General features: G+C 47.7%; 1 protein-coding gene across 1 annotated transcript in view; it reads right to left on the minus strand.

The window, feature by feature from the left end:
• Nucleotides 1–5,540: 5,540 nt before the first annotated feature.
• LOC142297260 (5-hydroxytryptamine receptor 3A-like) overlaps nt 5,541–24,037 on the minus strand; it is a 71,595-nt gene continuing 53,098 nt past the window's right edge. Inside the window, 2 exon segments of the mRNA XM_075341514.1 lie at nt 5,541–5,866; nt 23,596–23,808. Coding sequence (XP_075197629.1) covers nt 5,607–5,866; nt 23,596–23,808 — 473 coding nt within the window. The 3' untranslated portion in view covers nt 5,541–5,606.

The following is a 24,037-nucleotide window of genomic DNA, read 5'->3' on the forward strand; positions in this document are numbered from 1 at the left end:
AGGAGAAAAGGTTACTGAGAAGGTCCAGAGCCCAGGCTAGAGGACCCCTTTGCAGAGGAGTAGTGGAGGACTTCAGCCTCAAGTCAGGATACGGGTTCATCGTAGCACCTGGTATCAAAGAAGGCATTTTTGTCAATAGGAGAGACGTCAGAGCTAATCTGCCCAGAGGACACCCTGGCAGAAACTTAAAGATGGGAGACTCCGTACAGTTCACCATGCACCAAGGAGAAAGAGGGTGGTAAGCGCTAGATGTAGTACCATGTCCCAAAGAAGAAAGGAAAGACAGTAATAAAGAAAGAAAAGACAAAGGACCTACTGACGAGACAACTACAGATGAGGAAAAAGGTCAAGAAAGCAACAGGTGCCGCAGCCCTACAGGCCCAAGCCCTGGTGAAGAGGAGTCTGCATAAGTTCAAGTAAAGTACAGCAAGTTTTGACCAGTTGGAAAGTTTGTTTTGCAACGTTTTAAAAGTTCAAGTATGTGCCCACATAAACTGATGTGAGAAATAAACCTTAAGGCTATGAACTGGCTATAGCCACAAACTCTCGCAGTGTAAATAGTTACACCAGAGGGCACCACCGCCACCAGAGTCAGCCTGTTTAGGGGCTTGGCTCGTCTGCAACCAGGAGGAGCCCGTCCGTATATAGGGCCTTGGCTCACCTGCAACCAGAGAGCACGCCTGTTTATGGGGCCTTGGCTCACCACCACAAAGAGGGTACCTGGTCAGCACCAACTGTGGAGGCCGCCTCTGCATCCTGCCAGAAGAGGCTGAAGGCGCGGATCCACCAGGCCAGGTATACCCTGAAACCACCAGCCCATGTAAGCCGCCTCTACATCCTGCCAGAAGTGGCTGAAGTCGCGGCCAACGTGAGAGGGTTTTGGGTGGGTTAACGGACTTGTGGGTGGAGGGTGGTGATGTATGGTACCTGGTGCTTTTGAAAATGTTTTACATGTTTTAATGTTTTATGCATTTTAAAATGTTGTCTTGCAGCCCGAGGACGTGCTGGTGATAACTAAGGGGGAATGTGGCGCCCCTGACCTGGTCAGGCACCACTGAGTACTGCACCCATGCTGGGGACAGTACAATACAGGTAATCCAGAAGGCTGACAGGGGTGTGGAACACAGGCGCATAGTGATCAGCTCTCACACATGTACCCATGAGAGGACCCCTGGGGATCCCAGGAGGGGGAAAAGCCTTGACCTTCACTGGAATAGTGGAGGGGGCCAAAAGCCTCCATCTCCTCTCAAGGGGTGTGGTAAGAGAGTCTGGTTGCTAGGTGGCGTAGGCAAGAACAGGAGAGGAGGAGCAGTGAGTCAGTTAGAGCAGAGAACTCCAGAGGGCTCAGTGAGGAGCAGACCTGTGGGGCTGTTGCTGTCTAACAGCGCCCGCGCAGTGGCTACTGACGGGGGAGAACGGTCAACTAGGAGTGCTACCTGAAAGCCAGCTTCAGCTAGAGAGAAAGCACGGAGTGGGAAGTAAGGAGACTGCTAGAGAGCACCAGGCCCAACCGGGCGGCAGATCCCGAAGCGAAGATAGATCCAGCTTTCTTCTGCTAAACCTGCCGGTGTGGGGCTCTCAAAGCCCACACCACAACACCACAAAAGCCGCAGCCACGTAACCGCAGTGAGGGCCCATAGGTCACAGGAGGCAAGCAGCTGGAGTGGCCTGGTCCGGGGAACAAGCAAACGGCAACCAAAAGGGGGAGTGAGGCTTCAGCAACTTCCCTGGGTGACCCCCATAGGGACTCAAAGTCGGGGTCACCCCAAACCACCAAGGGCTAAGGAAGGCGAGTTGGTAGTCACCCTCATAAAGTCAGCCTGAAGGATACCTGGTTCCCACCTGGTTCATCTCAGCTACGCCCGGGCTACTCACCCTGCCATCAAATGTGAGTAAAGCCCTTGAAAGACAGTTCTGCCTGTGTGAGTCATTCTGCGACTTGTGGTACTACAAACCTACACTGGGCCCTGGGGCTTGCCTCACTCTCAGGAGGCTATTCCAACTAATTGCACACACCATCAGCCCCAGGCGACCCTCAACCTGCAGTGGCGGTCCCTACTGACCGCAATACTGAGAGTGGCGTCACGATCAAAACCGAAGATTCCCTACCTGTGACCAGATCCAGCTACGTGGAGTCCCTGAAGGTAATGCACCGATACAACACCCGTGGGGCTTCACATCTATACAGTGCCTACAAGTAGTATTCAACCCCCTGCAGATTTAGCAGGTTTACACATTCGGAATTAACTTGGCATTGTGACATTTGGACTGTAGATCAGCCTGGAAGTGTGAAATGCACTGCAGCAAAAAAGAATGTTATTCCTTTTTTATTTTTTTTTTTTTAAATTGTGAAAAGTTTATTCAGAGGGTCATTTATTATTCAACCCCTCAAACCACCAGAATTCTGTTTGGTTCCCCTAAAGTATTAAGAAGTATTTCAGGCACAAAGAACAATGAGCTTCATATAATTGGATTAATTATCTCTTTTTCCAGCCTTTTCTGACTAATTAAGACCCTCCTCAAACTTGTGAACAGCACTCATACTTGGTCAACATGGGAAAGACAAAGGAGCATTCCAAGGCCATCAGAGACAAGATCGTGGAGGGTCACAAGGCTGGCAAGGGGTACAAAACCCTTTCCAAGGAGTTGGGCCTACCTGTCTCCACTGTTGGAAGCATCATCCAGAAGTGGAAGGCTTATGGAACTACTGTTAGCCTTCCACGGCCTGGACAGCCTTTGAAAGTTTCCACCCGTGCCGAGGCCAGGCTTGTCCGAAGAGTCAAGGCTAACCCAAGGACAACAAGGAAGGAGCTCCAGGAAAATCTCATGGCAGTGGGGACATTGGTTTCAGTCAATACCATAAGTAACGTACTCCACCGCAATGGTCTCCGTTCCAGACGAGCCCGTAAGGTACCTTTACTTTTAAAGCGTCATGTCAAGGCTCGTCTACAGTTTGCTCATGATCACTTGGAGGACTCTGAGACAGACTGGTTCAAGGTTCTCTGGTCTGATGAGACCAAGATCGAGATCTTTGGTGCCAACCACACACGTGACGTTTGGAGACTGGAGGCACTGCATACGACCCCAAGAATACCATCCCTACAGTCAAGCATGGTGGTGGCAGCATCATGCTGTGGGGCTGTTTCTCAGCCAAGGGGCCTGGCCATCTGGTCCGCATCCATGGGAAGATGGATAGCATGACCTACCTGGAGATTTTGGCCAAGAACCTGCGCTCCTCCATCAAGGATGTTAGGATGGGTCATCATTTCATCTTCCAACAAGACAACGACCCAAAGCACACAGCCAAGAAAACCAAGGCCTGGTTCAAGAGGGAAAAAATCAAGGTGTTGCAGTGGCCTAGTCAGTCTCCTGACCTTAACCCAATTGAAAACTTGTGGAAAAAGCTCAAGATTAAAGTCCACATGAGACACCCAAAGAACCTAGATAACTTGGAGAAGATCTGCATGGAGGAGTGGGCCAAGATAACTCCAGAGACCTGTGCCGGCCTGATCAGGTCTTATAAAAGACGATTATTAGCTGTAATTGCAAACAAGGGTTATTCCACAAAATATTAAACCTAGGGGTTGAATAATAATTGACCCACACTTTTATGTTGAAAATTTATAAAAATTTAACTGAGCAACATAACTTGTTGGTTTGTAAGATTTATGCATCTGTTAATAAATCCTGCTCTTGTTTGAAGTTTGCAGGCTCTAACTTATTTGCATATTATCAAACCTGCTAAATCTGCAGGGGGTTTAATACTACTTGTAGGCACTGTACTTATGTAGTGCAGGGCTTCATCCAGCCTTTTGCCTCAGATAAGATCTATTTGCCACCCCCACATCTGCCTGGCTTTACCTTGGCTGGCAATCAAAATACACGGAAGCCCATTAATTTATTTATTTTTTTTTTAAATTATTTAAAACATAATTTAAAAACAAAAATGCATGGGCTCTCGCCGTATTTTGATTGCCAGTCAGGTAAAACCAGGCAGCTAGGTGCTGGAATTTCCAGGTACTTTACCCGACTCGTCCAGCGGCCCTGATGGCGGTGACTCGCTAGGTAATAGAGGGTTTAATACTAGCTTTGTAGTCTCAGATAGTACTAAGCCTTATGATATGATATTCATGGTGTGACGCCAAATTAGCAATGACCACCATGAATTTCTAATAAGCAGTAGAAAAACATAACATATAGAAACATTTTTTTATTAGAAATGGAACAAAAAAACCCATTTAGAGCCTCCATCTTTATTATAGAAAAAAATCCTTAGTCCGACATAGTCCACAGGTAAAGCATTGTCAGCTCTGCTTCATCATGCTCTACAGACAAATGTCTCTACAGAGAGAGAAGCAGTGAGAGCCATGTCAGCTCTGCTTCATCACTCTGTACAAAGCGAGAAGTAGGCTGACAGTGAGGGGATGATTCCACTTGTTTCTAGCATTGCATCACCCCTCACGGCCTGACACTCTCAAGACAGGAGCACCTCAGCTGCATGGAAATACATGCAGCTGACTCGCTCCTGTTGAAAGAATGTGCGCCGTGCCAGTTGATGCGATGTGACATTCGCACAGTGACAGTCACAGTTCAGTTAACAGGACCTTCGATGACATCATAGCCATGTGACCAGCCTGTAAGCCAATGTCTGTACAACATTCACACCAGACTGGTCACGTGGCTATGATATCATGAAAGGTCCTTTAGGCAGTGGTGGCTACGCGGGAGCACAGCAATGATCGGACGCGGAAGCAGAAGCGGCCGGGAGACAGAGTCTGCGGGACCTGTAAGTAAAATGACAATGTTTATTATTAATTATATTCTTTATTTTACAGCCCCCCATCCCATAACTGTAAAGCCCGGGTTCGGATGCAAGTTCGCGTTATCTTGATGCTGATCTCGATCTTTACAAAACGTTCAAGCGAGGCTCCCAATCCTGAACATCGGGGGGGATCGCCCATCACTAATTGTGAAACGAAAGGAAAAGACAGCACTGTGTTTTCATGTCCAAATGGAAAAATGGAATGTTCTTGTTAGATGTGAACACTCAGTGCAATGGCGGGAAGCATTTAAAGGCTTATTCCCAGCTCCGAAATCCTATTCCAATATGTAGTAGGTGTAATAATAATATTAGAAAATACCTCCAATTAGAAATGGAGGATAGTTATCCTGATTCACAATGTCGCTTACCTCATGTTCAGGGCATTACAGGACTTTAGGTATCCATGGTTATGACCACAAGCAACTAACTATAACATTGGTAACCATGGATACCTAAGGTCCTGCAATACACTGACATGAGGTAAGTGATATACCCGGCTGGTAGGAAGAGGTTTCTAGGATCTGGCCCTGCAAACAGAGACTATTTGAGAATCTTTTTGCTCAACTTTTTTTTTACATTGTGTTTTAATAAAAGTAAAAAATAAAAAATACAAGACAAACACAATAATTGTCAGTGGTACAAAATGTTTGGACTGTATAATAGTAGACCTCAAATATGCAAGCTTCAGTAGCTTAAGATGAGTTATCAGTTTCCCAACATTTGTGACTTAAATAATTATTAGATAAGTAGATTGTTGTCATTTCATGAGAAAAGATTACATAATTTATGCTTGATACCATGTCCCCCATATAGTTCCAAGTACAACAGCATAAACCACCATTAAGAACAGGTAGAGCCGGTAAACTACTGCATCAAGAATAAGTCCGATTTGCAGCCATTGCTCTTCTACTTTTTGATTTTTATTATGACGTTCCATCTGTTGTCTTATAGTGTACAGATCATCTGAGATGCTACTTAGAAATATCTGGGACCGTTTTCCGTGTATTGATGTTTCTTGAGTGTCTTTCAAATCATACCTAATTCCTGTATATGAAAACAGAGTCAAGAACAAAAGTCAGAATACAAATGTTATTGAGCTGTTGTTTTGACATCATGAAAAGCCAGTTACTTTTTTAAAAGGGTTGTCCACTACTAAGACATTCCCTTCTCAATCCCTATGTTTCCCCACCAGTAAAATAACAACACGTATATTCAGCTCCAGTGCAGGCACCATTCCAGTGGTGTTGATACTAGCTCTCCCAAGGATCGTGTGACATTGTAATGTTCCGTGATCCTTGCAGCCAATTAGCGTTGGCTTCCCTCTCACCTCCTTTGGATAAGTCAGACATATGGAGGAAGCGAGAGAGCAGCTGTAGCTCTCGCTTCCTCCATATGTCAGTTCGCTCAAATGAGGGAGAGTTAAGGCAACACTAATTGGCCGTAGGGCTCGCATGACATATCAATGCCACGCAATCCCCAGGAGAGCTTGTGCCGACACCACCAAAGATTTACAGCACAATCAAGGTCAACCTCCGTCTTACCTCAGTCCACCGGCAATGAGGAAGGAAGGAGGTGGGCGGCATGTTCCAGCCGCTCATCTCCGCCCCTCCTCTGCTATTGGACAGCTGCTGTGTGATGTCGCTGTGACGCTGCACGAACCACCCCCTTAGAAAGGAGGCGGTTCGCCAGCAACAGCGACGTTGCAAGGAAGGTAAGTCCGTGTGATGGGTGTTAGCGATATTGTGCGCCACGGGCAGCAATTTGCCCGTGACGCACAACCGACGGGGTGGGTACGCTCGCTAGCAATATCGGTACCGCTATCGCAGTGTGTAAAGTACCCTTGAGTCTGTACGTTAGATCTGCATCAGTTTGATCACCTTCTGGGACAGGTTTCCTTTTTCAACATAGATAAAGCATTTATAATAATTTCAACCTTGAAAGTGCCATAAATCCGTGGTGTATGTACTACTGAAAATAGAGATGATCAAATCGATTAGATGGAAATCAAATTAGAATTTTATTAAATCTGCAAGGCCTGGAGAAATTAAACAATGTGCAATTCGATTTGCTAAAAACAAAAAAAAAATCTGACTTTTTACACCATGCAAAAATTGGTGTCATCAATGTTTTGCATCAGTGGGTCATCAGTGTTTTTCACTGATGGATAAATAAATAAATTCTACTCATACTTTTCAAGGTTAAATACATACAGCTCACAGATGGCAGACGGATGGCATCCATATTATGTATGCACACAGAACTGCTTGTGGTTCTCGGTGCATATTGGACCTTACAGGTTCCCTTTAAATGCCACTGTCATGAGATTGAAAGCTGCAGCCGGATACCAGCGCCAGCCGAGGCTGTAAGAGACCGATGTCAGCTAAACAATAAAACGGGTTTCTGCCACGTGTGGAGGGAGTTCAGTTCCGTAAATCCCCTCCACGCCGGAAGATTCCTTCCCAGAATGTGAATACAATGGCCTTTTGTGGGAAGAGGTTAAATAAAAACTTCAAAAACCAAGTGTTCTTATAAAATCACGCACTTTAAGAAGTGCTTTTTAAATGTGGATTTTTTCAGGTAGAAAACTTCACGTCAAAAACCTCCATGTAAACCTAAACCTCATGTAGTCTTAAATACGGACCTTCCCTTATTTCGACTGCCTTCTGATCTAGACTACAGTTTTTCTTCTAGTATCTATACCAAAGTAACTTATAAGGCTGATTTGTATAGGGAAAATAGCTCAATAAGAAACAGCAAAATCAACTAAGTGGCTGTAATAACAAATTTTCCAAGGTTGGCCATATTCATTACATGTTTATTAGCACATACCCCAGAGAGAAATCTGATGACTAATGTCTAACTGCTGAAAAACTACTATTGAGGGATTTTTTTTCTCCAGACTTGGGACAGAGTATGCCGTAAAAGTTTAAGGGGCACTTTGCACACTACGACATCGCAGGTGCGATGTCGGAGGGGTCATGTCGAAAGTGACGCACTTCCGGCGTCGCACTCGACATCGTAGTCTGTAAATCCTAGATGATACGATTAACGAGCGCAAAATCGTCGTAATCGTATCATCGGTGTAGTGTCTGGGAATTCCATAATTACGCGACTGCGACAGGTACGATGTTGTTCCTCGTTCCTGCGGCAGCACACATCGCTGTGTGTGAAGCCGCAAGAGCGAGGAACATCTCCTACCTGCGTCCTGCAGCTCACGCCGGCTATGCGGAAGGAAGGAGGTGTGCAGGATGTTTACGTCCCGCTCATCTCTGCCCCTCCGCTTCTATTGGCCGCCTGCCGTGTGACGTCGCTATGACGCCGCACAACCCGCCCCCTTAATAAGGAGGCGGGTCGCCGGCCAGATCGACGTCGCAAGGCAGGTGAGTCCATGTGAAGCTGCCGTAGCAATAATGTTCGCTACGGCTGCTATCACAAGATATTGCTGCTGTGACGGGGGCGGGGACTATCGTGCTCGGCATCGTAAGCATCGGCTTGCGATGTCGTTGTGTGCAAAGTGCCCCTAAGGGGTACTTTGCACATTGCGACATCGCTACTGCGAAAGTGATGAACATCCGGCGCCGGTAACGACGTTGCAACGTGTGAAGCCTAGATGCGCCGATAAACAATCACAAAAGTGTCGAAAATCGGTGATCTGTGTAGCGTCGGTCATTTTCATAATGTTGCACCAATAGGAGATACGATTTGTTCCTCGTTCCTGCGGCAGCACACATCGCTGTGTGTGAAGCCGCAGGAGCAAGGAACATCTCCTTACCTGCCTCCACCGGCTATGCGGAAGGAAGGAGGTGGGCGGGATGTTTATGTCCCGCTCATCTCCGCTCCTCCGCTTCTATTGGCCGCCTGCCGTGTGACGTCGCTGCGACACCGCACGACGCGCCCCCTTAGGAAGGAGGCGGGTCGCCGGCCAGAGTGACGTCGCAGGGCAGGTAAGTGCGTGTGAAGCTGCCGTAGCGATAATGTTCACTACGGCAGCTATCACAAGATATTGCATGTGCGACGGGGGCAGGTACTATCTCGCTCGGCATCGCTAGCATCGGCTAGCGATGTCGCAGCGTGCAAAGTACCCCTAAGGCTGCTTTCACACTACGTTTTTTTAACATGCGTCCTGAACGTTTTTTTGCTGCAAAAGCGGATCCTGTTCTTCCAAAGAGAAACGCATGTAAACACATTTGTGTTATTTTACAGGATCCTATCACTTGAAATTATGGGTGGGTATTGGAGTCATGTGATCGGGAGTGAGGGTAACTGAATGTGATCGAAGAGAGAGAGAGCGAGAGAGAGAGAGACACGCAGGCACTACCACCCCCATCATCACCGCCCCCATCATCACTGCACACACGCAGACACTACAGCCCCATCATCACCGCACACACGCAGGCACTACCGCACCCATCATCACCTCACACACCGGCACTACCGCCCCCATCATCATCGCACACACTGGCACTACCGCCCCCATCATCACCGCACACACGCAGGCACTACTGCTCTCATCATTACCGCACACACACAGGCACTACTGCACCCATCATCAACGCACACACACAGGCACTATCGCCTCCATCATCACCACTCCTATCATCACCGCACACACCGGCACTACCTGAGTGACGTTTCCGCTGACAGTGCGACTCACTTCAGTTGCTCTGTGGAGCTCACAGCGAGCGGCGGTGTTCTACGGCAGCTCCTGTCAGCTTCCAATATAGCAGAGCTGAAAGCGTTGTGGGACCTCGTGTGGATTTATGCCGGACCTGGAGGGGTATTTGGGGATTTTAATAAAGTGGTGAAAGAGGGTGTTTTTTTGTCTTTTATTTCAAATAAAGGATTTTTTCGGGTGTATGTGTTTATTTACTTTCACTTACAGGTTAATCATTGGGGGCGTCTCATAGACGCCTGCCATGATTAACCTAGGACTTAGTGGCAGCTATGGGCTGCCATTAACTCCTTATTACCCCGATTGCCACCGCACCAGGGCAATGCGGGTTGGGCCGGGTAGAGTACTGCGACTGTCACATCTAATGGATGCGGCAATTCCAGGTGGCTGCTGGCTGATTTTTTTAGGCTGGGGGGCTCCCCATAACGTGGGGCTCCCCATCCTGAGAATACCAGCCTTCAGCCGTGTGGCTTTACTTTGGCTGGTATCAAAAATGCGGGGGGGCGCACGCCGTTTTTTTAATTAATTATTTATTTATTGTACTGCACAATATAGACCTGCCCACCGGTGGCTGTGATTGGTTGCAGTGAGACAGCTGTCACTCAGCGTGGGACGCATGTCTGACTGCAACCAATCATAGGCGCTGGTGGGCGGGGAAGCAGGGAATACCAGATGGAATAATGAGCGGCTGGCATTTTCAAAAACGAAACCACCAGAGCAGTGTGACAGCCGTGCAGCGCAGTGTCGGTGATCGGTGAGTATGAGAGATGGGGTGAGAGGGAGAGACCGAAAGAGAAAGGGAGACTCTGATCACGCCAGGCTGGTTTCTGCCCAACAGAATCCTGTCTATCAGCATGCCAGCGTTTACATGCATTTGTGTGCGGTATAGTCAGGATCCAGTGACAAACAGTATTTGGACGCAGCTCAAAAATGCTACAAGTAGCGTTTTTGAAAAATGTTAAAAATACTGCAACTCGCAGGATCCTCACTATACCGCACGCAAATGCATGTCAACGCATGTCGACGCGCGTCCATTGCAAATGCATTTAAATTAAAGTGTACTTGCACTGGATCTGCTTTTGCTCAGAAAGAGAGAGAGAGATAGAGAGAGAGAATTTGGACGCAGGTAGCGTTTTTGAAAAAAGTTGAATTTCTGCAACTCGCTGGATTCTGACTGAACCGCACACAAACGCATGTGAATGCCAGTCCATTGCAAATGCAATGAAATTCAAACGCATTTGTAATGGATCCGTTTTTGCGTTAAAAAAAACGTTCAGGACATGTTAAAAAAAACTAGTATGAAAGCAACCTAACCAGTGAGTGTCCCACCTACCAAGTGAATGGGATCTATGTGAAAGACTGAACCAGCCAAGTCAACCCCAATACCTTTGATATATCAGTTCCTGATGTAAAATGGATATGCCATTGGGACGCCCCTGGATTATTCAGGTCGTCATAGGGTACTGCATAAACTGCCCTCCCCGTGCAGTATTCAACCCCCCCTGGGTCTCTATCTTGCAGTGCTGCCTCCACCAGCATTCACAAATCCTAGATACACCTTGCACCATACCTGTCAGGCACACCAGTGGGCTGCTTAAGCAGGAATAGGGCTGCCCACCTAGGGGTCAGACAGGGAGGTGGGAGGTGTCAAGTCAGTTCATTGGTAGCCCTCGAGCTGTGTGGAGTTCTGAGGGAACTGGGAGTTGGAGCTCCCAGGGGAGACGTACACTAGGTCTCAGACGGTGGTTTGGACCTAGATGAGTCGGACCCCCGGTCGCAGGGGAGAGGCTAGGTTCCTGGGACCCGTCAAGGAGGACGGCCAGCAGCCTGGTCCTATCACCGGTCCGGGCCCGAAGGCATGACTGGGTACACGGACCCTAGGTCGGGGAGAAGCTTCAGGCAACTTGGCAATTAACCTGCGGAGGACAGGGACTTTATGGACTGTTTCCACCAGCTGAGAGATCGGGGGCACTAGTGCAACGAGGGGGCTAGGGCTTTTCTAGCAAACAGTCCACTGAAATCCCAAGCGTGAGCAGGCTCTTTCACTTAGCCACAGTGGGTAGCGGGGCCCGGATAGCGCCAAGCTACCGGGCCACAACGGACAATCTAAAACTTAGTGCCAGTGTTGCGGACGGGGGCCAAACCACTGCAGAGGGCTGCTCGGATCCGGGTTTGTTACTGTGGCTCGAGTGGTAGCCGGACCCGGGCTCGTGCAGCCGTCCATCCTCATAACAGTAGAAAGGGTGTATTTACAGGGTAAAAGTTTGTCAGTGACTCCACCCGTGGGTTACGGTGAGGGTTGGTAGCACCGTCACTGCCTGTTTATGGGACGCCCGGGACTGATGGAGTGGGGCAGCAGGATGGTATCCCCTCCACGGGTAGGAGAGGTGTTGTCCCGGGGCCCAGGTGTACGGGAGGGAATGCTGCGGAGAGTGTCATGCAGGGCTAGACCGGGCAAGAATGGTGTACCCACAGTTCCAAAGAAATTCACACAAATTGCCAGTGACCGGTAATCTCCGGTGGGTGTATTCGGGTCCTACACCCTGGTACAGCAAACAGGGGTTCCTTCTTCCTGCACTCAGTGTTTGTGTCTTCAACAGGACAACTCCGTTTGAAATGGGTAAGTCCACTCCCGGTAACTTTGTATGTTGGGAGCTGTGGCCCGCGAAATCTGACTTGTGGGATCTCTGTAGGTTCTGGCGGACACCCTATCCCCCGCATTGGGCTTTCATTTCGCTCTCTGGGCTTGCTGGTGGCACAAGACGTGGAATGTTGTCCCCGGCTGGCTAATTGACAAGGGGCTTGAAACCTTCCTCGCCCTAGGGTCCAGGCACCCCGACTGTGCACAGCCTATGGACCGGATTCCCGCTGTCGGCACCGGTGGGCTACAACCCTGCCCCGGTCCACTTAAGGTCTCCCGCAACCGGATCTCCATCGCCTGTGGCCCTGTCTGCCGACTGACACCTAGTCAGTAGTCCGGTAGTCCAGAGGCTCCAACCCCTGACTACCCTGTCACTTCACACTTCTCTCACTCCCTCACTCCAAACTAGACTCTCTCTGACTGACTTGTTCCCTCCCAGAACACCTCAGGACCCTTAAGGTTGGCCCTCCCATCCGCCTGGTCCGGCCCACTGGTGTGTCCCTATTGTCATGGGGGGTGACTAGGCTTTGCTGGCTGGTGTTATGTACCTGGGTGTGGGTTTGTGTTGGTATGCCAAGGAGGATGGAGTCATGCACCAGGAGGATCTGTGCAGTCTCTGTGACAACCTGATTTTGCCAGGGCGTCACACCAGGAAACAGGTTACGGACCACCGGCAGCACTGTAGGGGACGTGACCCGGACGAGCTCCCCTCGAGAGGCAACGGCGTTCAGAGACTTGGTTTACCCTGTTTTCAGTGTCTGCTTCATTGCTGAGTGCGTACCCGACTGACCCCTGCACTGCGTCTCCGCATCCTCAACCAGAGTCCCAGGGCCTACCCCTACCCGTTGAGGGTAACGTCATCTTGCTGCCCCACTCCATCACCCCGGGTACTCCCAACGGCAGCAGCGGTACTCCTAATTACCGTACACCACGGGTGGCGTCACAATCACAAACTATACCAAATCACCTGTAAATACTCCCTTTCCATTTGAGTGTGGCCCCTAAGCCCCCGGGTCCGGAAACCCTCGAGCCACGAACGATCACCACCCCCGGATCCGAGCGGTTCGATCCGCTACAGGGGTGGCACATCTCAAATTTCTGGCATCACAAACAGGATACGGACTGGGCCCACTAATCTGGGTGACGTGCGCCTTGTAAAGCGAAGCTGCGCGTAAAAAGTCCCGTTCCCGCCATTTTCCGCCATTTTCTGTCATCTTTGGCGCCAAAACGCTATCTTCCAAATCAAAAGCACGCAAAGCCAAAGCCCCGCTCTTCGTCCTGGGAGTTTGCAAAGAACCGGAAGTTCCCAGAGAGCCCCAGCGAAACAGTGAGTGGCTGGCGAAAACCGAGGGGGCGTGACGGCATGTTACAGTGAAAGTGGAACAGGGACACCAGGACTCTGCCATAACGTTTCTGGGTACCGCACAGGCAAGATAGCGGCAGCACGAGACTGGTCATCAGAGCGCTCTGCATCTGGGACCGCGACCTGGATTGGACAAGAGATTGAACAACTCTGCAGGAGGATGTGGATGCAGTTCCTCTTTATCCTGGACCATTGGAGGGAAGAGATGAGGAGCCTGGCAATGGTGGTGCAAGACCGTGAGATCGAAGTCCCACGTGAGGAGCGGGTAAGCAGCTACCCAGCCCCGGTTGACCCGGCCTATATGGCTGCGGGGTCCGGTCTGCCCCCGCCCGTTGCAAGCGCTCCGCCACCGTGACCCTCGTCCTCGGCAGACGCTGAGCTGCCTACTCCTATACCGGCAGTGGAACCTCCAGTGCCTGTTTGTATAGAGAAAGCTGCAGAGTCTTAGATCCAATCCGACCAGGCCACAACAGCGGCTACTCTAACACCGGCCCGACCAGACTCGGCTGCATCACCGGGCCCGTACCTTGATACGGAGCACCCAGACTCTGTACCCCCGGCTGCGGAGCAATCAGTTATTTTACCTGTCAGGGCAGAGCCTGTGGAGATGCCAGTTCCACCAACATGCGGCGTCCCAGCGACTGCTAGGGCCACACAAGTGTACCTACGACCCATGCCAGTAAGGGAGGCGAGGCCGGACGCTGACGCCCCCTACTGGGAACGACACCAACATAAGCTACACCTGGAGATGACAACACGAGATCAGCGATGATGAGAGTTTGCTGCCCGTACCGAGAGAGAGAAGGAGAGTGTGAGAAGTGCCACCTCCCGAGTCAGAGGGCCGTGGTACCAAGGTCTTGTTGAGTCGTTTGACCCTGACCGAGGATGGGGGATTGTTCGGGAAGCAGGCCTCACAGCGGGGGGTATTTGTCTCCCGGAGAGATGTAGAGGAGCATTTCCCGAGAGGGCATCCGGGCCGTAACCTGGAGCCGGGAGAGGAGGTTTCATACACCCGGCATTGTGGAGAGCGGGGCTGGTATGCCTTGGATCTGAAAAGGCTTGTTATGATCGATGAACAGGTCATGCCAGCCTCCGCTGTAGGTTACAAGCATTGATGGTAGCGGTACCAGGCTATCTAGAGTTAAAACTGTTAGAAGCCAGCGTATCAAGTGGTTGTCACCACCCACACAGCTTAGCAACCAATATGAAGCCCTCATGCTGGAGAACGAAAATAGCACAGCTCAGGATGATACCATATCTACAGGAGAAGACACAGTATCATCAAAAGAAGTTACTTTGTCAACAAAAGCAGAAACAAAAGACACTTAAAAACACTCAGGAGCAACAAGCAGTGCGTCCAGAAAGAAAAGAAGAGTGGTAGTTATGGGCGACTCACTACTAAGAGGCACGGAGGCAGCTATCTGCCGGCCGGACATAACCGCACGAGAAGTATGCTGCCTCCCGGGAGCAAAAATCAAGGATGTGGCCAACAGGACACCAACTATCCACGGATCCAAGGACGAATACCCATTCCTATTGATACATGTAGGAACAAACGACACGGCAAGAAATGATCTACCAACTATTTGCGAAGACTGCAATTCTGGGGAAGAAAATAAAGGAACGGAACGTACAGGTTATTTTCTCATCAATCCTCCCAGTCGATGGCCATGGTGTCAGAAGATGGAATAGGATACTAGATTTGAACAACTGGCTACGACGATGGTGCAGGCAGCAAGGATTTGGATTCTTGGACCATGGAGTGAATTACCTCTACGATGGACTTCTCGCAAGAGACGGGATACACCTCACAAAACCTGGGAAACACACGTTCGCCAGAAGGCTTGCCACACTTATCAGGAGGGCTTTAAACTAGAAGAAAAGGGGATGGGAGAAAAAACAGCAGACAAGAACATGCAGCAGAAGGACAAACTAATCAAGGGCACTAGATGCCGTAAAGAGGACCCAAGACAGGGTACTATGAAGGAAGCTAAGAAAAAGGGAGCAAAACTTCCTTCCTGCATGCTGACCAATGCAAGAAGCCTGACCAATAAGATGGAGGAACTGGAGCTGGTAATGTATGAGGAAAAATACGACATTGTAGGAATAACTGAGACATGGTTAGATGACAGTTATGACTGGGTGGCTAACCTGCAAGGATATGAATTGTTTAGGAGGGATCGTAAAAAAAGGAAAGGGGTGGAGTCTGTCTATATATAAAGTCCAGTTTAAAGCTCAGACTAAGAGAAGATATCCAAGAGGGAAATGAAGAGGTGGAGTCTCTATGGGTGGAGATACAAGGAGGGAAAACTAATAAAATCCTCATAGGGGTTTGTTATAAGCCATCAAATATAACAGAAACCACTGAAAATGTATTATTGAAAAAAATAGACAAAGCAGCAAATCACAATGAGGTGATTATTATGAGGGACTTCAACTACCCCGATATAGACTGGGTAACTGAAACCTGCGTATCTCAGAAAGGAAACCGGCTTCTGTCAGTAACTAAGGATAATTATCTGTCCCAACTTGTGCCAGGCCCAACTAGACGGGCAGCCCTTCTCGACTTAATTTTAAGCAACAGGCCAGATAGAATAACAGACGTACGAGTGGATGGGCACCTAGGGAATAGTGACCACAATATAATACAATTCCACTTGTCCTTCAGTAAGGTGCCTTGGAGGGGGGTTACAAAAACGCTGACTTTCAGGAAAGCAAAGTTTGATCAGCTTAGAGAAGACCTTCGCCAAATTGATTGGGACAATGTCCTCAAAAATGGGAGCACAGAAAATAAGTGGGAAATTTTTAAATCGGTATTAAACACCCACTGCGAGCGAGCCATACCATACGGAAATAAAAGGGCTAGGAACAGGAGAAAACCAATGTGGCTAAATAAGGATGTAAAAGGGGCAATGAATAATAAGAAAAGGGCATTTAAAAAGCTAAAACAAGAAGGCAGCGAAGAAGCATTAAAAAGATATAGAGAAAAAAATAAAATGTGTAAAAAACAAATACATTTAGCAAAAGTAGAAACTGAGAGACTCATTGCTAAGGAATCCCAAACTATTCTTTAATTATATAAACAGAAAAAGGATTAAAATTGATGGTGTTGGCCCTTTAAAGAACAATGAGGGTAAAATCATAGAAAGCGATGTGGGAAAAGCAAATGTTTTAAATACTTTTTTCTCAACTGTATTCAGACAGGAAAAATCATGTAAACGCTTCATTAAGTATGACCTGCCTAACCCAGGAAGAAGTGCAGAACCGACTTAGTAACATTAAAATTGACAAATCACCAGGCCCTGATGGCATTCACCCTCGGGTATTAAGGGAGTTAAGTAATGTGATAGACAGGCCTCTATTCCTTATATTTAAAGACTCTATAGAAACTGGGTCTGTTCCACTGGATTGGCGGCAAGCAAATGTGGTACCAATTTTCAAAAAAGGGTGTAAAAGGGAACCTGGAAACTATAGGCCGGTAAGCTTAACATCTGTTGTGGGTAAAATGTTTGAAGGGTTTTTAAGGGATACTATTATGGAATGTCTCAATTTTAATAATTGTTTAACTCCATATCAACATGGATTTATGAAGGATCGCTCCTGTCAAACTAACCTGATCAGCTTCTATGAGGATGTAAGCTCTCACATGGACCGAGGAGAATCATTGGATGTCATTTATCTCGACTTCGGTAAAGCATTTGACACTATCCCACATAAAAGACTGATAAGTAAAATGAGAAAGCTTGGGCTCGGGGAAAATGTGTGTAGATGGGTAGGTAGCTGGCTTAGTGGTAGAAAACAAAGAGTGGTTATTAATGGCGCATACTCAGATTGGGCCAGGGTTACTAGTGGGGTGCCACAGGGGTCTGTATTGGGCCCCCTACTATTTAATATATTTATTAATGATCTGGTGGATGGTTTACAGAGTAAAATATCAGTATTTGCAGATGATACAAAACTATGTAAGGTAGTTAACACAAAGGAGGACAGTTTGCAACTACAGATGGATTTGAGTAAATTGGAGAATTGGGCTGAAAAATGGCAAATGAGGTTTAACACAGATAAGTGTAAGGTTATGCACATGGGAAGGAGAAACAGATGCTACGATTACTTACTAAATGGAAAACTGCTGGGGAAATCAGACATGGAAAAAGACTTAGGCATATTAGTCAATAAGAAGCTAAATTGGAGTGCCCAGTGTCAGGCAGCAGCCACCAAAGCAAATAGGGTGATGGGATGCATTAGAAGAGGTCTGGGGGCCATGAGATGAAAACATCATTCTCCCTCTGTACAAATCACTCGTCAGACCACACTTGGAGTATTGTGTGCAATTTTGGGTGCCGGTGCTCAAGAAAGACATTACTGAACTTGAAAGGGTTCAGAGGCGGGCTATTAAAATAATAAATGGAGTGGGTGCATTACAATACACGGAAAGGTTATCAAAATTAGGTCTATTTACTCTAGAAAAGAGAAGACTTAGGGGAGACCTAATAAATATGTACAAATATATCAGAGGGCCATATAGAGATCTCTCCCATGATCTGTTTGTACTAAGGACTATGACAAGAACAAGGGGGCATTCTCTTCGATTGGAGGAAAGAAAATTCCTACATCAGCATAGAAGAGGGTTCTTCATGGTAAGAGCAGTGAGGCTCTGGAACTCTCGTCCTGAGGAAGTGGTGATGGCCAACTCACTGAATGAATTTAAGAGAGGAATGGATGCTTTTCTTGATAGCAAAAGTATAGAAGGTTATAAATAGCATAATCTTACAGGTAGATAGAAGAGCGACCAAGATTATTAGAGGAATGGGTGGGCTGCAATACCAAGACAGGTTATTAAACTTGGGGTTATTTAGTTTGGAAAAACAAAGGCTTAGGGGGGATCTAATCACAATGTATAAACATATGAGGGGACAGTACAGAGACCTTTGCAAAGATCTCTTTACACCTAGGCCTGCGACTGGAACACGGGGGCATCCGCTACGTCTTGAGGAAAGAAGGTTTAATCATAATCACAGACGAGAATTCTTTACTGTACGAGCAGTGAGACTATGGAACTCTCTGCCGCATGATGTTGTAATGAGTGATTAACTACTAACAATTAAGCAGAGCCTGGATGCCTTTCTTGAAAAATATAATATTACCAGTTATGTATATTAGATTTTATGACAGGGTGTTGATCCAGAGAACTAGTCTGATTGCCGTATGTGGAGTCAGGAAGGAATTTTTTCCCCATTGGAGCTTATTTGACACATTGGGGGTTTTTTGCCTTCCTCTGGATCAACATGTTAGGCTATGGGTTGAACTAGATGGACTTAGGCGGGCTTTGCACGCTGCGACATCGGTAACAATGTGTTACCGATGCTGCAGCGATAGTCCCGTCCCCGTCGCACGTGCGATATCTAGTGAAAGCTGCCATAGCGATTATTATCGCTACGGCAGCTTCACACGCACATACCTGCCGTGCGACGTCCCTCTGGCCGGCGACCCGCCTCCTTCCTAAGGGGGCGGGTCGTGTGGCGTCACAGCGATGTCACACGGCAGGCGGCCAATTGAAGCGGAGGGGCGGAGATGAGCAGGATGTAAACATCCCGCCCACCTCCGTCCTTCTCATTGCAGCCGGGAGGCAGGTAGGTGATGATCCTCGCTCCTGCGGCTTCACACACAGCGATGTGTGCTGCCACAGGAGCAAGGAATAACATCGCACCTGTCGCTGCACCGGCATTATGGAAATGTCGGAGGCTGCAGTGATGATACGATAACGACGCTTTTGCGCTCGTTCATCGTATCAAAAAGGTTTTGCACGTTGCGATATCGACTGCGACGCCGGATGTGCGTCACTTTTGATTTGACCCCATCGACATCGCGCGTGCGATGTCGCAACGTGCAAAGCCGCCCTTAGAGTCTCCCTTCAACCTTAAAAACTATGAAGAAATCTGTGCATTCTTTTATTGTTTTTATTAGTTTGTTATTTTTCTTGAGAAATGATAAGTGCTGTTATATGCAAAATGATGATTACAGGGTTTAATCAACAGAGTACCTCATCTGATTGAGACAGTTTATATAATGTTTGCACCTGGTGAATGGACTCCATTTCTTTTCTATAGGTACAGTTAGGTCCAGAAATATTTGGACAGTGACACAAGTTTTGTTATTTTAGCTGTTTACAAAAACATGTTCAGAAATACAATTATATATATAATATGGGCTGAAAGTGCACACTCCCAGCTGCAATATGAGAGTTTTCACATCCAAATCGGAGAAAGGGTTTAGGAATCATAGCTCTGTAAAGCATAGCCTCCTCTTTTTCAAGGGACCAAAAGTAATTGGACAAGGGACTCTAAGGGCTGCAATTAACTCTGAAGGTGTCTCCCTCGTTAACCTGTAATCAATGAAGTAGTTAAAAGGTCTGGGGTTGATTACAGGTGTGTGGTTTTGCATTTGGAAGCTGTTGCTGTGACCAGACAACATGCGGTCTAAGGAACTCTCAATTGAGGTGAAGCAGAACATCCTGAGGCTGAAAAAAAAGAAAAAATCCATCAGAGAGATAGCAGACATGCTTGGAGTAGCAAAATCAACAGTCGGGTACAATCTGAGGAAAAAGGAATTGACTGGTGAGCTTGGGAACTCAAAAAGGCCTGGGCGTCCACGGATGACAACAGTGGTGGATGATCGCCGCATACTTTCTTTGGTGAAGAAGAACCCGTTCACAACATCAACTGAAGTCCAGAACACTCTCAGTGAAGTAGGTGTATCTGTCTCTAAGTCAACAGTAAAGAGAAGACTCCATGAAAGTACCGTAAATACAAAGGGTTCACATCTAGATGCAAACCATTCATCAATTCCAAAAATAGACAGGCCAGAGTTAAATTTGCTGAAAAACACCTCATGAAGCCAGCTCAGTTCTGGAAAAGTATTCTATGGACAGATGAGACCAAGATCAACCTGTACCAGAATGATGGGAAGAAAAAAGTTTGGAGAAGAAAGGGAACGGCACATGATCCAAGGCACACCACATCCTCTGTAAAACATGGTGGAGGCAACGTGATGGCATGGGCATGCATGGCTTTCAATGGCACTGGGTCACTTGTGTTTATTGATGACATAACAGCAGACAAGAGTAGCCGGATGAATTCTGAAGTGTACCGGGATATACTTTCAGCCCAGATTCAGCCAAATGCCGCAAAGTTGATCGTACGGCGCTTCATAGTACAGATGGACAATGACAATTGAGCATGCATTTCACTTGCTAAAATCCAGACTTAAGACAGAAAGACCCACAAACAAGCAAGACCTGAAGGCTGCGGCTGTAAAGGCCTGGCAAAGCATTAAGAAGGAGGAAACCCAGCGTTTGGTGATGTCCATCGGTTCCAGACTTAAGGCAGTGATTGCCTCCAAAGGATTCGCAACAAAATATTGAAACTAAAAATTTTTTTTTGGGTTTGGTTTATTTGTCCAATTTCTTTTGACCTCCTAAAATGTGGAGTGTTTGTAAAGAAATGTGTACAATTCCTACAATTTCTATCAGATATTTTTGTTCAAACCTTCAAATTAAACGTTATAATCTGCACTTGAATTCTGTTGTAGAGGTTTCATTTCAAATCCAATGTGGTGGCATGCAGAGCCCAACTCGCGAAAATTGTGTCACTGTCCAAATATTTCTGGACCTAACTGTATATTACAGTAGTAGTAAAAATGGACTATGGCTGCGGGACTGGTTGCGGCCGGCACGGACTTGTGCTCATTGTAAATAAGTTGCACCTCCTGTGTCTACCAGAGTCATCTTTTTGAATCCGGGACTTTAACCTTGTTACGGACCCCAAGTAGGAATGCAGCGGGTCAGGTTTGTTTGGGTAGCGGGTTAATGGGATCTGGGACGTTGGAACTGGACTGTCGCAGGAAGGGGCTGCAACGGAGTAGGTTGAACCCCCGCTACCAACAGAACCGGTAGCGTTCCATAATTTATAAAAGGTGAACTCTAAATTGGCTTTACACGCTGCGATCTCGCTAGCGAGATCACAAGCGATGGTACCCGCCCCTGTCGGTTGAGAGACTCAGGCAAATCGCTGCCCGTGTCGCTCAACCTCGCTTACCCCCGTCACACAGATTTACCTTCCCTGCGATGTCACTCTGGCCGGCGACCCGCCTCGTTCATAAGGGGGCGGGTTGTGCAGTGTCACAGCGCACAGCGACGTCACACGGCAGGCGGCCAATAGAAATGGAGGGGCGGAGATGAGTGGGACGTAAACATCCCGCCCACCTCCTTACTTTCGCATTGCCGGTGGAGGCAGGTAAAGAGATGTTCATCGCTTCTTCGGTGTCACACACAGCGATGTGTGCTGCTGCAGGAAGGAGGAACAAAATCGCTAATGATAGGTAAACGATTTTTTGTTTTAGGACGACCTCTCCATGGCAAACGATTTTTGCCGCTTTTGTGATCGTTTTAGGTCGCACATAACTGTTACACGCTACGATATCGTTAATGACGCCGGATGTGTGTCACTAACGACGTGACCCTGACGATAAAACATTAACGATATCATAGTGTGTAAAGCCCCCTTAAGAGTTTGATGAAACGTTTAAGAAATGTGCCTCCCCTATGTGGGATGAAAACCAAAAATGTTAATAAAAATGTTCTGCCTTTTTACTTTTGTAGTTAAAAAAAATAAAAATAAATAAACTTCTGGATGTCATGTAGCTCGAGGACGAGCTACATTTAACCATGGGGGAATGTGATGCCCCTGGATTATTCAGGTCGTCACTGGGTACTGCATAAACTGCCCTCCCCGTGCAGTATTCAACCCCCCATGGTTCTGGGTCTCTATCCTGCAGTGCTGCCTCCACCAGCCTTCACAAATCCTAGATACACCTTGCACCACACCTGTCAGGTACACCAGTGGGCTGCTTAAGCAGGAATAGGGCCGCCCACCTAGGGGTCAGATAGGGAGGTGGGAGAAGTCAAGTCAGTTCATTGGTAGCCCTCGAGCTGTGTGGAGCTCTGAGGAAGCTGGGAGTTGGAGCTCCCAGGGGAGAAGTAGACTAGGTCGCAGACGGTGGTCTGGACCTAGATGAGTCGGACCCCCGGTCGCAGGTGATTGAAGCTAGGTGCCTGGGACCCATCAAGGAAGACAGTCAGCAGCCTGGTCCTATCACTGGTTCGGGACAAAGGCACGACAGGGTACATGGACCCTAGGTCGGGGAGAAGCTTCAGGCAACCCAGCAATTAACCTGCGGAGGACAGGACCTTTATGGACTGTTCCCACCAGCTCAGAGATCGGGAGCACTAGTGCAACGAGGGGGATAGGGCTTTCCTAGCAAGCAGCCCACTGAAACCCAAAGAGTGAGCTCCTGAGAGCAGGCTCTTTCACTTAGCCATAGTGGGGAGCGGGGCCCAGATAGCTCCAAGCTACCGGCCACAACGGAAAATCTAAAACTTAGTGCCAGGAGGCAGGTTACAGACCACCTGCAGCACTGTAGGGGACATGAACCGGACGAGCTCCCCTCGAGAGGCAGCGGCGTTCAGAGACTTGGTTTACCCTGTTGTCAGCGTCTGCTTCATTGCTGAGTGAGTACCCGACTGACCTCTGCACTGCGTCCCCGCATCCTCAACCAGAGTCCCGGGGCCTACCTCTACCCGTGGAGGGTAACGTCATCTTGCTGCCCCACTCCATCACCCCCGGTACTCCCAACGGCAGCGGCGGTACTCCCAATTACCGTACACCACGGGTGGCGTCACGAACTATACCAAATCCCCTGTAAATACTCCCTTTCCATTTGAGTGTGGTCCCTAAGCCCCCGGGTCCGGAAACCCTCGAGCCACGAACGATCACCACCCCCGGATCCGAGCGGTTCAATCCGCTACAGGGGCGGCACACCATGAATGACCTTCATAGGAAAACCTATATAACTATGATATTCAAATCTGAGAAATATTGAATTTTCTGAATATAAACAGTCACCTAGAAAGTGATACACAGACATGTTATTTTATACACTCTATACAATATATTTTATTACCAAAAATAATTCTGGAACAATATCTGTCTTGCCAAAATGTTATTTTCTTTTAATGATAATTCAGACAGAGTCATACATACCTGCAGCTTCACAGATGGTATTCTGCTGTTCTATGTCCGAACGATCTTGTGTTTTGTAGCACACCACAACAGAAATATAATGGAGGACTAATGTATGTAACCACATTGGTACCTGTGGACGCGTCAAGGAACCTTTGTACAAAATATTCATAATAAAGATTGTTTCTAACAATCCAATAACTAATAGTGCTAGGCATAGTGACACATAAATACCTGTAGGAAAGAAGAAAAAGTGGTACATACTGTACATATTACAAAACTTGGTATTGCATACATTTATTAAACTTGTTAAGTTAGAAGACAAACTGTCAGCAGAGCAAGCGTACACACTCCAAACAATTTATATGTACATGCAGCTCTTTCAAAGACAAGTCTAGCAATACCCTTACATGGCCAGTCTGTTCCTCCATTAGTGAGAAATCAGTTAGAACTAAATTGCAAA

The sequence above is a fragment of the Anomaloglossus baeobatrachus genome, chromosome 3, assembly GCF_048569485.1.
Source record: "Anomaloglossus baeobatrachus isolate aAnoBae1 chromosome 3, aAnoBae1.hap1, whole genome shotgun sequence".
NCBI classification, from domain to species: Eukaryota; Metazoa; Chordata; class Amphibia; order Anura; family Aromobatidae; genus Anomaloglossus; species Anomaloglossus baeobatrachus.